The sequence below is a fragment of the Sinocyclocheilus anshuiensis genome, unplaced genomic scaffold, assembly GCF_001515605.1.
Source record: "Sinocyclocheilus anshuiensis isolate Anshui unplaced genomic scaffold, SAMN03320099.WGS_v1.1 scaffold195, whole genome shotgun sequence".
In the NCBI taxonomy this organism is placed as follows: Eukaryota; Metazoa; Chordata; class Actinopteri; order Cypriniformes; family Cyprinidae; genus Sinocyclocheilus; species Sinocyclocheilus anshuiensis.
In genome coordinates this window covers 86,066-98,768 of record NW_015548236.1, presented here as the reverse complement: position 1 = coordinate 98,768, position 12,703 = coordinate 86,066, and the positions used below count along the sequence as shown (strand labels likewise).

Sequence of the window (12,703 nt, the reverse complement as noted above, 5' to 3'; positions counted from 1 at the left end):
AACCATGCTTAGCTTTGCACAAGGAAGGACCACTCACAATTTCATTATAAATAAAAAAAAATCTATGGAGGCCAAAACAAAGTACCAATTATCACTGTATTAATACAAAAATCAAAAATGTCAAATCAACTTTAAAATTGGCACATTTTAAGGCATTTTTAAAACTCACAAATCATGTTTAAAATGAAGTACATTGTAACATGGTTAGTTTAGTATCTTAGATATACTACTACAGGCTTTGTTAATATTTGTATATTTTTATTTTAGTTAAAGATTTTTTTATTATTTTGTTGTGTTTTTGTCAGAATTATTTATTTTTTAAATATGTCTATATAGTTTGTATTACGCTTTAATTTTTAGATGATTCGTTTTAGTAATTTTTGTTTGTGAACCTAAACGAAACGAAAATGAGAAAATTTGTCTTGGCAACTAGCTGAAATGGAATACGTTTTAAATTTTCTTTTTTTTATTTTAACAGCAATAACCCTAGTAACAAATAATACATTCAAATAAAAAACTGATCAAATTCAGTGAAAATTCAAGCAGTTGGCAACTGGACTAAGGTTTTTTAATGCAATAAAAAATGTTACATTTTAAAATTAATGTGATATTTTATTATTATATTTAACTTACATTTTTAAGTCAATCGTTTTTTTTTTATATATATATTTTTGGCATTTTTGCCTTTCAGATTCAAATAGTACAGTTGGAGAGAGGACTGAAATTGAGGGGGTGGGGGTAGGAAAAGAACCACGAGCTGGGATTGAACCTGAAGCGCAATTGCATTATACAGTAGGGAAAATATTTATTTGATCCCCTGCTGATTTTGTAAGTTTGCCCACTTACAAAGAATTGAAGGGTGTAATTTTTATGGTAGGTTTATTTTAACGTATAGAGACAGAATACCAACCAAAAAATCCAGAACAAACACATTATTTAAAGGTTAGAAATTGATTTGCATTTCAGTGAGTGAAATAAGTATTTGATCCCCAAGCAAATCATGACTTAGTACTTGGTGCAGAAACCCTTGTTGGCAAGCACAGAGGTAAAACGTTTCTTGTAGTTGGTCACCAGGTTTGCACACATCTCAGGAGGGATTTTGATCCACTCCTCTTTACAGATCCTCTCTAAATCCTTAAGGTTTCTTGGCTGTCATTTGGCAACTCGAAGTTTCAGCTCCCTCCACAGATTTTCTATAGGATTGAGGTCTGGAGACTGGCTAGGCCACTCCATGACCTTAATGTGCTTCTTCTTGAGCCACTACTTTGTTGCCTTGGGGTTGTTTCGGGTCATTGTCATGCTGAAAGACCCATCCATGACCCATCTTCAGTGTTCTGGCTGAGGGAAGGAGGTTCTCGTCCAAGATTTTACAGTACATGGCCCCGTCTATTTGCCCCTCAATGCAAAGTCGTCCTGTACCCTTAGCAGAAAAACAGCCCAAAAGCATAATGTTTCCACCTCTGTGTTTGACTGTAAGGATGGTGTTCGTGGGGTCATTGTCAGCATTTCTCTCCCTCCAAACACGGCGAGTCGAATGAGGCAAGATCTTGCACGGAGCTCCAGACCGAGGGTGATTGATGGTTGTTTTGTATTTCTTCCATTTCCGAATAATCGCACCAACAGTTGTGTCCTTCTCACCAAGCTTCTTGCTGATGGTCTTGTAGCCCATTCAAGCCTTGTGCAGATATACAATCTTGTCTCTGACATCCTTTGACAGCCGTTTGGTCTTGCCCATGGTGGTGGGAGAGGTTGGAATGGAAGATACAGATTGTGTGGACAGGTGTCTTATACACCTAACGAGCTGACATTAGGAGTAACTTCTTAAAGCGGCAGGACTAAACTGTGTTCCACATGGACACATAAGCAGTCTGTGGGAGCCAGAATTCTTGCTAGTTGGTAGGGGATCAAATACTTTTTTCACTCACTGAAATGCAAATCAATTTCTAACCTTTAAATAATGTGTTTTTTCTGGATTTTTTGGTTGATATTCTGTCTCTATCTGTTAAAATAAACCTACCATAAAAATTACAGACCCTTCATTTCTTTGTAAGTGGGCAAACTTACAAAATCAGCAGGGGATCAAATAAATATTTTCCCCACTGTATGATGGAGCACATATTTGATCAGTTTTAGGTCTCTTTTTTAAATAATTTTTCTGTTACATTAAAAAATATTTTTCAACAATTAACTTTTAAATGTCTGTTTATTAAACTAATAATTTACTCCATTTTATTTTTAAGTTACACTTCTATTGCTCCATGAAAATCTTGTTTGTGTTCATAAAGCTGAAAACCTTTCATGTTTTAACACATAAACAGGACTCGCCACTGGATGCCAAACTCGAAGCTGCGGACATGATCCATGTGGAAGTGGTGGTTAAGAAAATAAACAAGATCAAGCATCAAAAGCCATTAAGGAGTGGCTATACAGAGAACCTGACTGTAGAGAACTACGAAAATTTAGTCATCGTCATGTTAGCGATACAAAGAAACATGGATGAATACTTCACCATTAAACGAGAGCTACAAAAGTAGGTAGAAAAAAAAATGAAAACACAATTTCCTCTGGTTCTTTCCAGGTACATTTGTGGATACAGACATATTCAGTCAAATGTAGTAGCATCTTCAGTGTCTTGCAGGGCTACAGTGGAGGAGATTAAGCAGCATGATCAGGAGATTACGCAGCTCAAGGAAACTGCCTCCTTGGAGAACATGGTCAACATTGAGATGGCCACTGGAGACATAATCTCCACTATCATCAATTTAAGCAATGTGAGTTCCAGAAATTATCTTTTAATTGAACAGATTATTCTTTAATCAATTAAATATAGCCAAAAATACTGTACATACCTGCTTACTTCAACCTTCAGCTAAAATGAAATCAAGGGTTGGATTCTGTTTCAGGCACATCTTTTGGACACCAGCACAGACTCACCACATCTCAACATGAGCAAGATACTGAAAGCTGGTGAACAAGCAACCTGAGCTCAAGATGACCCATTCCTCACAGAACTGGAAGATCAGAAAAAATACTGTGTACAAATTAACCAATCATAACAAATTGTTGCAAATTAACTTTGTATTTACAGTTTCTGTTTTCAATTTGTAGACTTCTATGTCATACTACTGCAGCTTCTGCATTTAACCGTCAAACTCTTAAGAGTTCTGGAATATTTTGTACATTTGTGTTAGAAATGTGACTGTAGAAAATGTTTTATGTTCAATGACAAATATCACGCATTCTAATTAATCCAAGCATGACATTTCTGTTTTTAAAATTGTACTGAAACTTCCTGTTAATAAAAAATGTGCATGTGAGTCTGAATGTGCAGTAATTTAGTGGTTAATTTCACCCAACAGTTTCTTTGATGGCAACAGCAGGTGTCGGTCCAATTGTAGCCTTTTTCTGGACGAACTGGTATTGTAGGGAAAAGGCAACTTCTTGATTTGAAAACTCTGATGGGGCATGACATAAACTCCAGGTATTCCATTTTTCTTGGCAAGTCCTCTTCAGGGCCTAAGCAAAGAAATAAATGTTTATACTGCAGTTATAAAAAGGAATCTTAAAAACATTTTAACCATGCTTCAAATTAGGATGACTAGTGATGATGCACTGACCACACATATGCAGGTTTACCAGATCAATGTAAATATCCTTTAACAATTATTTGCATATGCAATATTTGAAGTGCAACACATGTGTCAGCAAAAAAACAAAAAAAGTGTTTCTGCATTACTTGCCAAAAATAAATGTGCTTGGATCAAATCGATCTTGAGAACCGGACTGAGTTGGGATCAACCAAATTTATGCAGAGCTTTTCTCACAGTACTGGGGCCTACCCTGTACTATGATGGTAGATTAACAAATTCAGAGTTACAGGATTAGTTTCGAGTTGACAAAACCAAACCACTCCAATCCGGCTTTATTGGTACCATGATGTTGATCATCAACTTTCTTTGTCAACTCGGGCTTTGATCCTGAGTTTGTGGGGTGCATGCACATGAATGCCTGACATCATGGTGAACAGCCAATCACAACCCAGAGCAAGTGATTCACTTTTTGCAAGAGAACCAGCGAGATTCAAAGCTCTTTGTTAAAGTTTAAGAGATTAAAGAATATAAGGAATTTAAATGCATTTAGATTTAAGTACTTGTCCAAAAAAGAGGACAAATAAAGGAAATTATCTTGCTATAAGTGCAGTCACAAGTGAAAATTGAGAAGTTAGTTTATATAGTTGATAATATATAGCGATAGAGACTCGAACATGTAAGGTCACATGTAGCCATTCTTAAAGTGTTATCTATTCATTCTACCACTTATTTATATTGCATATGATCTGTATATATTAATATTCATTTAAAATAAATGCTTTATAATAATTGTTAAACTAAAAGTGCTTGCGTGTATGGATTAATAATAATTGTAATTATCATTAAAGTCAGACAATTTTGTTGCATTTTTTAAGGTACTTTATAGTGACCTTTAATTTGTAGGAAGAAAAACTGGGGGAGTGACTTTTTTTTGCATCAGACGTGTCACTTTGCTCACGTGATTGGTCCAATTTCAGTCTGAGATCTCTTAACCAGAACATAACCTGCCCCCGAGCAGGTTAGTTGTGCAGTGTAAGCTACTGTGGCAATGAACGCAGCTAAAAGCCAAGCCACATTCATGGTACCTAAAACCCAAAATTGGTGCAAACAAAACTGAAACTTACCTTAGCTTCATGGTACAGGCCCCTGGTCCTGGACAAAATCATGAACCTGTGCGTAATACAACTTTCCATCATCCTCATCTATTACTTTAATGACATCTCCTATTTGATAAAAGACACCCTGATCACAAGAAGTGCAGGTTACTGGATAGAAAGTGGCAGACAGAAAAGTACTTTGAACAAACACTTTTGAACAGTAGAAAGGAGCGGATTACCTTGTAGAACCCAGACTCTGATGTGTGACAATTGTTGATACAGACTGGTGCTTTGATAGAAGAGAAAGAAGATTAAAAGCCATTGACACATTTTATTAAACCACGTAAATATTGGAGGGAGAAAAAATTATTCACAAGCCTGAATGAAAAGCACTTACATTTTTCAATTTGAAAATGTGTCGTCTACTCTTTCCTTTGGTTGTGACTTTTTTCTCAGAAGCCGGGCCGGTGTAGTGCCGAAATTTGTACCCTGCCAGATTATGCACCCCCTAGTATTGGTCCATTTCAAAGAAATATGGTCTCCCAAATACATATCCTTAATTTTGAAAACAGTGAATAATTGGTCCTTTATATATATTTTACCAAATCTTACAAAAAAAAAAAACTTACAAGAACAAGAGAAGAAATTGAGCATTTTAAACTAAAATAAGCCAACAAATCTGTCAAGAAAAATATTTAACTGGATTTCATGTCATTCAATTTTAAGAAAGCATGTTTGTTGCATTAGTTTTTTCATGAACCACAATAAAACAGGACTGCACTTTAAACTTTTTAATCCGAGCAAACCTTTACCAATACTTTCTGTTTATTGGCTACACATCATACAAACTGGGAATGTATCAAGTATAGTCTATGAAAGTGCAAATGACAATGTAATGTTAATGGTCATGTTTCCTCAAAAAAAAGAAAAAAAAAGAAAGATAAAATACCACCACCATAAATACTTAAGTTAGGGGGGAAAACGGATGTAAAAACCGGTCGTTACTACACAAGATGATTTAATCAAATATCAAATATGTAAAAACTGGCCATCACTTTCAATGTAAAATTTTCTGGAAAAAAAGAAAAGAAAAGAAAAAAAACCCAGCAAACCTAAATACACCAACTATAATCAACAAATCTACATCTAGTCTTTCTTTTTCCCTTATATCATAATAATGTCAATAAAAGACACCTCTCTATAGGGCCACAGACCTTTCTAACTGTAATGTCATAAAAGACCATCAAAACATGGCAACCTGTTCAGTGTAATACAAAACATGAGGCTGTTGTCAACATGAACCAAAAACTATTCAATCTGATAAAAAGAAACATACTTTTTAGCAAGTGACTATAGAAACTGAATTTTTAGCAATTCATGAATATGTAAGGTTGCTTGTATTTGATTGACACAGCAAACACTTAACATAATTAGGCAACATGTATATAAATAAGAAAAAGTACGAACAAGGCACACCGATGAGCACAGTAAATTAAAGAAAAAAAAGGGGGGAAAAAATCTCTTCCCCACATCTAAAACCTTCCAACAATTATGTATCAGTAATAGAAATATTCTGGTTTAAATACACTTTAAGATCTATCAACAGTGTTGGAGTTACATTTTAAAGACATTGCTTTTGTTTTACAAACTAAGCGATGATGTGGTAACCGATAGCATAACACAGATGCGGTCTATACATCTTAAATTGTATTTAACCTAGAAAATTCCTTGAAAAGCCTCTTGGTTACTGCACAGTATGTTTTGTCAGTGAGGGATGTGATTGGCCTTCTGCAAAGGTTTGATAATTGGTAAACAGATGATTAATTTGGCATCATATGCCGTACATAAAATGAGACAAAAGAACTGTTTTTGTTGTTAAAGAGAATGACTTTCTATGTAATATGACATATACATAGTTCGGCACACAAACGAAAAAGGAAAAGCACTGTTGTTATCTCTCTATTGCTTCAGAAGACCTGTGAAGTGTCTTTATGCATATATATGCGTTATTCGTGAGGCCAAATTAAATACACAACACAGGATAATCAGAGGTATTGTGTGTAGTAGTCACAATAGATAAGGTAATAAATGCCCTCACATTCTCAGGAGTGTAAATTTACATGAAGTGTAACCTTTTGGAAGCGAACAAGGTCTTCTGCAGGACAATATGTTGAAGAACAAACAGTTTGAAGATTTCAAAACACTCCTTATTTTTAACATGAAATGTGCATTGTGCAATCTGCACTTGCATTAAATGTGACTTAAATTAAATAAAAAGAACATTAGTGTTTTTAAATAAAGCAATAAATTGGCATTGCTAAATAGGAGAACTGTAGAATTAAAAACAAAACAGGGCAAAAAGTTCAGGTCTTAATAGTGGCTTCACACTGTTTCACTGTCACTGTAAGAGCCAAGAAACATTGGATTGATGCTTTCATGTATTTTCTTCTGCACGTAAACATTCCTTTTTCTTTTTAGAAAGATACAACTGTCAAAAATTCATCCATTTCATTTCCATTCATTTGAACTTAAAAGAAAAAATGACTTTCCAATCTAATACAGATGGAGCTTTCTCTCATGGCACCCACAGCAAGATTTCTAGAAATGGCCAAAGTGGCCTTGCTCGGCTTGAAACGAAAACCTGAAAATGAGACTTCCCTATGATGATGTATGTTCATTTCTCCAATCATTTAGAGTGCATAAACTCCGCCTCTTTCTTACAATCGACTGCAATCAACACAGCAGTGGATAAAACCAAGGCACCACCTAACATTTTTTTTCTTTTCCAAATATCCATTTCACTCAGATGTACACCACAATATGGAATAAAATACCTGTCGCTACTTCCATTTCAATGCGAGTTTAATACTTTGCAACATTCACTTATAACTGTATTCTTATGTGCACAGAAATGGTTCTTACACGAAATTTCCACCTGATTACTCTCAACAGGTAGGCATGTAAATTTGCTCTTACTGTCTTTCTAATGTTAATGAATCCAGATTATTCTACATACAAAATAAAGACCTTTTATATAGGCCTAACAACAAATTTTTATGCAGAACCCATTGCAGATCTAAAATGTGTCATTTTTTTAATGCTAAATCATTTTTGGGTCACTCAGCTGTTCAAATTTCCAAGTCCGTATAAACTTTTCGGCTTAAACCATTTCATGTTTCTAAGGCCACCAGGACTGATTTTTACATACATACATACATACATACAGTTTTAGTTGGTTCTAAATTTTATGTTAAATGTAGAAAACAATCGAAGTTCTAAGATATTAGTGAATTATGATTTCTGTGCAAAAACATTCATACACACACAAATACGGTTAGTGAATGAGACCCACTCTTCTCTCATCTACTTTCATAAGCTTGAATCTGACCACAATTTCTTGTTTCTTCCACCAGACACGGTGCAACACACAACTAAGACAAGTCCCGTCTAACCCCAATGCACCTGGCTCATTCTTCTCCATTTCTGAACAAGCAATTCTGCTTTTATTTAGTGTTTTGGCACGATAAGAGCACTCAGTTGGTAAACATAATTAGACTTTTTCCTCACACTAGGTGCACTTCTTCCTCCCACTCTAAGGAGAGGTCGGTTACCTGCGGATCCCGATCAGTACTGCTCTCCAGACAAACTGCGCTAGTGAGATCTACACTGCCACTCGAACCCTCCAAGTCTGGCTCTGCTTTAGGAGGTTGTGCATCATCCACACATTCTAGCTCCAAAAGCTGCGATGCCAACACGTCTGTGCTCTCTTTCATTACCGATAGGGAACCCTGCTCAGGACTCCCCACCTCATTCTCCTCGTCCTGGGTTTTGGCAGATTGTCCCTCTCCAAAAACGGGTAGCTCGGGACTGGCATCTGCGGCGGCTGAGGGAATCAGTGCAATGCTCTGTGGATTCATATCGTGGAACCAGGCCATAATGTTGCCAAGCAGGTTGGCATTGGTGCAAGGGTCCAGGCAGTCTGGGTCACTAGGGGTGAAGGCGTTACCCAAGGCATCAGGGTAGGAACTCATGTTAAAGGGTGTATAGTGGCTGGTAATGTTGCCCAGTCTAAATGTCCAATTACATGTAAAACTTTTCGGCTTAAACCATTTCGTGTTTCTAAGGCCACCAGGACTGATTTTTACATACGTGTGCAGTTTTAGTTGGTTCTAAATTTTATGCTAAATGTAGAAAAAAAATCCAAGTACTAAGATATTAATGAATTTTCTGTTCAAAAACATTCATACACACAAATACGGTTAGTGAATGAGACCCACTCTTCTCTCATCTACTTTCATAAGCTTGAATCTGACCACAATTTCTTGTTTCTTCCACCAGACACGGTGCAACACACAACTAAGACAAGTCCCGTCTAACCCCAATGCACCTGGCTCATTCTTCTCCATTTCTGAACAAGCAATTCTGCTTTTATTTAGTGTTTTGGCACGATAAGAGCACTCAGTTGGTAAACATAATTAGACTTTTTCCTCACACTAGGTGCACTTCTTCCTCCCACTCTAAGGAGAGGTCGGTTACCTGCGGATCCCGATCAGTACTGCTCTCCAGACAAACTGCGCTAGTGAGATCTACACTGCCACTCGAACCCTCCAAGTCTGGCTCTGCTTTAGGAGGTTGTGCATCATCCACACATTCTAGCTCCAAAAGCTGCGATGCCAACACGTCTGTGCTCTCTTTCATTACCGATAGGGAACCCTGCTCAGGACTCCCCACCTCATTCTCCTCGTCCTGGGTTTTGGCAGATTGTCCCTCTCCAAAAACGGGTAGCTCGGGACTGGCATCTGCGGCGGCTGAGGGAATCAGTGCAATGCTCTGTGGATTCATATCGTGGAACCAGGCCATAATGTTGCCAAGCAGGTTGGCATTGGTGGAAGGGTCCAGGCAGTCTGGGTCACTAGGGGTGAAGGCGTTACCCAAGGCATCAGGGTAGGAATTCATGTTAAAGGGTGTATAGTGGCTGGTAATGTTGCCCAGTCTCATAAGGCTGTCTCCCAGCTCCAGAAGCTCAGAGCTGCTCATGGAAGCTCGGGGGGGATCCGCAGTATGGGGCACAGAATCCAGTCTAGAGGGCAGAGAGGAACCACTGGCACCAACAGAGGCATCGTTACTGAGCACATCCTGAGGCTCGGGGTCCAAGGCCAGCCCGGACTCCTGTAGGGACAGCTGAATAGCCAACAAAATATTGGGGTCATCTTCATCCAGAGACCCAAGTTCCTGAGGGATAAAAAAGGTTCAAATTCTCAATATATGCTCTTTGACTCATTTTTAAGCTACAATACCATTCAAATGTATGGGGTCAGTAAGATTTTTTTAAAGAAATTATTACTTTTATTCAGCAAGGATGCATTAAAAAAAATTCATCAACACATTAATAATGTTACTAAGGATTTCTATTTCAAATAAATGCTGCTTTTTAACCTTCAATTTATCAAATAATTCTGGGGAAAAAAAAATGCATCACAGTTTCCACAAAAATATTAGGCAGCACAACGGTTTTTAACAATGATAAGAAATGTTTCAGCATGCTAGAATGATTTCTGGAGGATCATGTGACACTAAAGACCAAAGTAATGGCTGCTGAAAATTCAGCTTTGCCATCACAAGAATAAAATACATTTTAAAACATATTCAAATAGAAAACAGTTATTTAAATTGTAGTAAAATTTCACAATACTGCTTTACCATGCTTTTGATCAAATAAATGCAGCCTTGGTGAGACTTTTTCCCAAAAACATTCAAAAAATCCTACCAACCCCAAAATGTTCAATGGCAGTGTATGTTTTTAAATGTCGTTTCATGTTTAAATAGCATATAAAATATTTTCTGGTTTATGAAAATGTATACAATATTTTGTTTAATTTAGCAATTTCGTTGACTAAATTTAGATGCCATTTTATAGTAAATTTGACAAAAATGAAAATATATGAAATAGTAACTAAATTATTTTATTCAAAATACAAAAATATGACCAAAACAAAATGGAAAAATTAACGCTGCATCAGGTTTAGGGCTGCAAAACGATTAATCGCGATTAATAACATTCAAAATAAACGTTTATGTTTACATCCTATATGTGTGTACTGTGAATATTTATTATGTATATATATATATATATATATATATATATATAAATACACACACATACATGAATATATTAAGGAAAAATATGTTAGATTGATATATATAAAATATTTATATTTATATATAATATAAATTATATACTGTGTATTTATATATACATAATAAATACACACAGTACACACATATAGTATGTAAATATAAACGTTTATTTTGAATGCGATTAATCGTTTTGCAGCCCTAATCAGGTTAGAAAATCTTTACATATAAACAGTATATTCACCGTGGAGATCCCATGCCTTGGTGTATTGCCTCCCTCATGTGTTTCTGTAGACACAAATTGCACATACAGAAATTTCAAACTCTGTAACATCGCCATAAAGCAGCTCTTTCAGTTAAGTCTATCCTAACTTTATGTGGGGTCACTATCTCTGTCAGGAGCTTTACCTAAAGTGTTGTCATTGGAGTCATGTGGTTCAGGGGTGTTACTGCGGAGGCTGTGCAGTCTGAGAAGGTCTCCTCTACGTCTCTGCCTGTGTCTCCGTCTGTACTGGAAATCTGAGTATTCCTGCAGTAACCATCAACCTCAGTTTAATTACAAATATACATGATTTGTTGTCAAGGAGCAGTAACTAAAGGGTTAGTTCACCCAAAAATGAAAATTAGACTGTTTTACTCACCCTCGAGGCATCCTAGGTGTATATGACTTTCTTCTTTCAGACGAATCCAGTCGGAGTTATATTAAAAATTGTCCTGGCTATTCCAAGCTCTATCATTGCAGTCAGCGGGTGTTGCAGTTGAACAGTCCACAAGTCATCAAATAAAGCGCGCGCATTCATAATTAACGTGCCTCACACCGCTCCGGGGGGGGTGCGGGGGGAAAATAATCAAACTTAATAAACACTTTTCTCTCACTTCCGTTATCTGTCATACGCGGAAGGCGATCCGGCGGATGACGTAAGACGCTGCGTGATTAATGACAAACGCAGAGAGAGAACAAAACAAAACACCGGTCATGAATTAATGAATTAGAAGTACAAAACAAGGATTTGTAAAGAGAAATGTCGGAGGATTTCGATATATAAACCAAGAGGAGACTGGTTTTCCATTGCTAAAGTAAAGAAACTTTACTTCCTTTGCTCCTATAAACAAACTCGCGAGACTAGCATATCTCAGAGGCGCACGCTCTGCATACGTGCTCCGTCATCCACCGGTAGGCCTGTCGCGATAATTAAATAACCGTCGAATCGCGATTATTTGATATAACCGCGGTTGTTTCAGACAACTGCGATTATTGTACTTTTTATACGACACAAGGGGGAGTCATACACCAAAAGAAACAGAAGAGCATCAGTTTGCTTTTCATGCACTGTATAGCCTATACAGGGCTCCAGACTCATTCTTCCTACTGGTCGCTCTTTTGCAACTAACTTTCTCAACTAACTTTCTCAGCTGGTCGCACGAGCACATGATTTGGTCGCAATATTTTTTTTTGCTCTACAACATGGGATTATTCAATGTGTGCTGATAAACTTTTATCATAGTTTATAGTTATATGGAAACGAAAGTGATTAACATTCAACCCGTTCTTTATCATCAGTAGTATTATTTGTGATTTAAATGTTGTGAATGGGTGAATGTTTCTTTCTCTTTTGCTGTGTTAAGCCGCAGGCTTCAGATGCTTTCACTTTCGAATTCGCGATCTTGTTGTCACTGTTTTGCTTACATACATCTACACACCTTTCATTTTTTTAAGACTAAAACAAAATATGGATTCATTGTTATTCTTAATTAAAAAGCACAACAACAATAAACCAGCAAGAACGAATAAGATTAGGCATGGCACACACCACATGCTGTATTATATACCGACTAATAAATTACAGAACGTTTAGCAAACACTGAGGAATCAAATAAATA

At 36.7% G+C, this 12,703-nt stretch overlaps 1 protein-coding gene and 1 pseudogene across 3 annotated transcripts in view; both read right to left on the bottom strand.

Moving 5' to 3' along the window:
* Positions 1–3,348: 3,348 nt before the first annotated feature.
* On the bottom strand, positions 3,349–5,144 carry LOC107654671 (GATA zinc finger domain-containing protein 1-like; annotated as a pseudogene).
* A 319-nt stretch (positions 5,145–5,463) lies between these two features.
* The window catches only part of LOC107654707 (ankyrin repeat and IBR domain-containing protein 1), a 39,490-nt gene continuing 32,250 nt past the window's right edge, over positions 5,464–12,703 (bottom strand). For 2 of the 3 annotated variants that reach the window (XM_016441903.1, XM_016441904.1), the window contains exons 18-20: positions 11,231–11,351; positions 11,067–11,110; positions 8,769–9,919 (exon numbers count right to left, since the gene is read on the bottom strand). In XM_016441903.1, the coding sequence (XP_016297389.1) occupies positions 9,176–9,919; positions 11,067–11,110; positions 11,231–11,351 (909 nt within the window). In that variant the 3' untranslated portion in view covers positions 8,769–9,175. Of the gene's footprint in view, positions 8,746–8,768; positions 9,920–11,066; positions 11,111–11,230; positions 11,352–12,703 lie in introns of those variants that run through there. The other variant, XM_016441901.1, reaches the window with a different exon arrangement.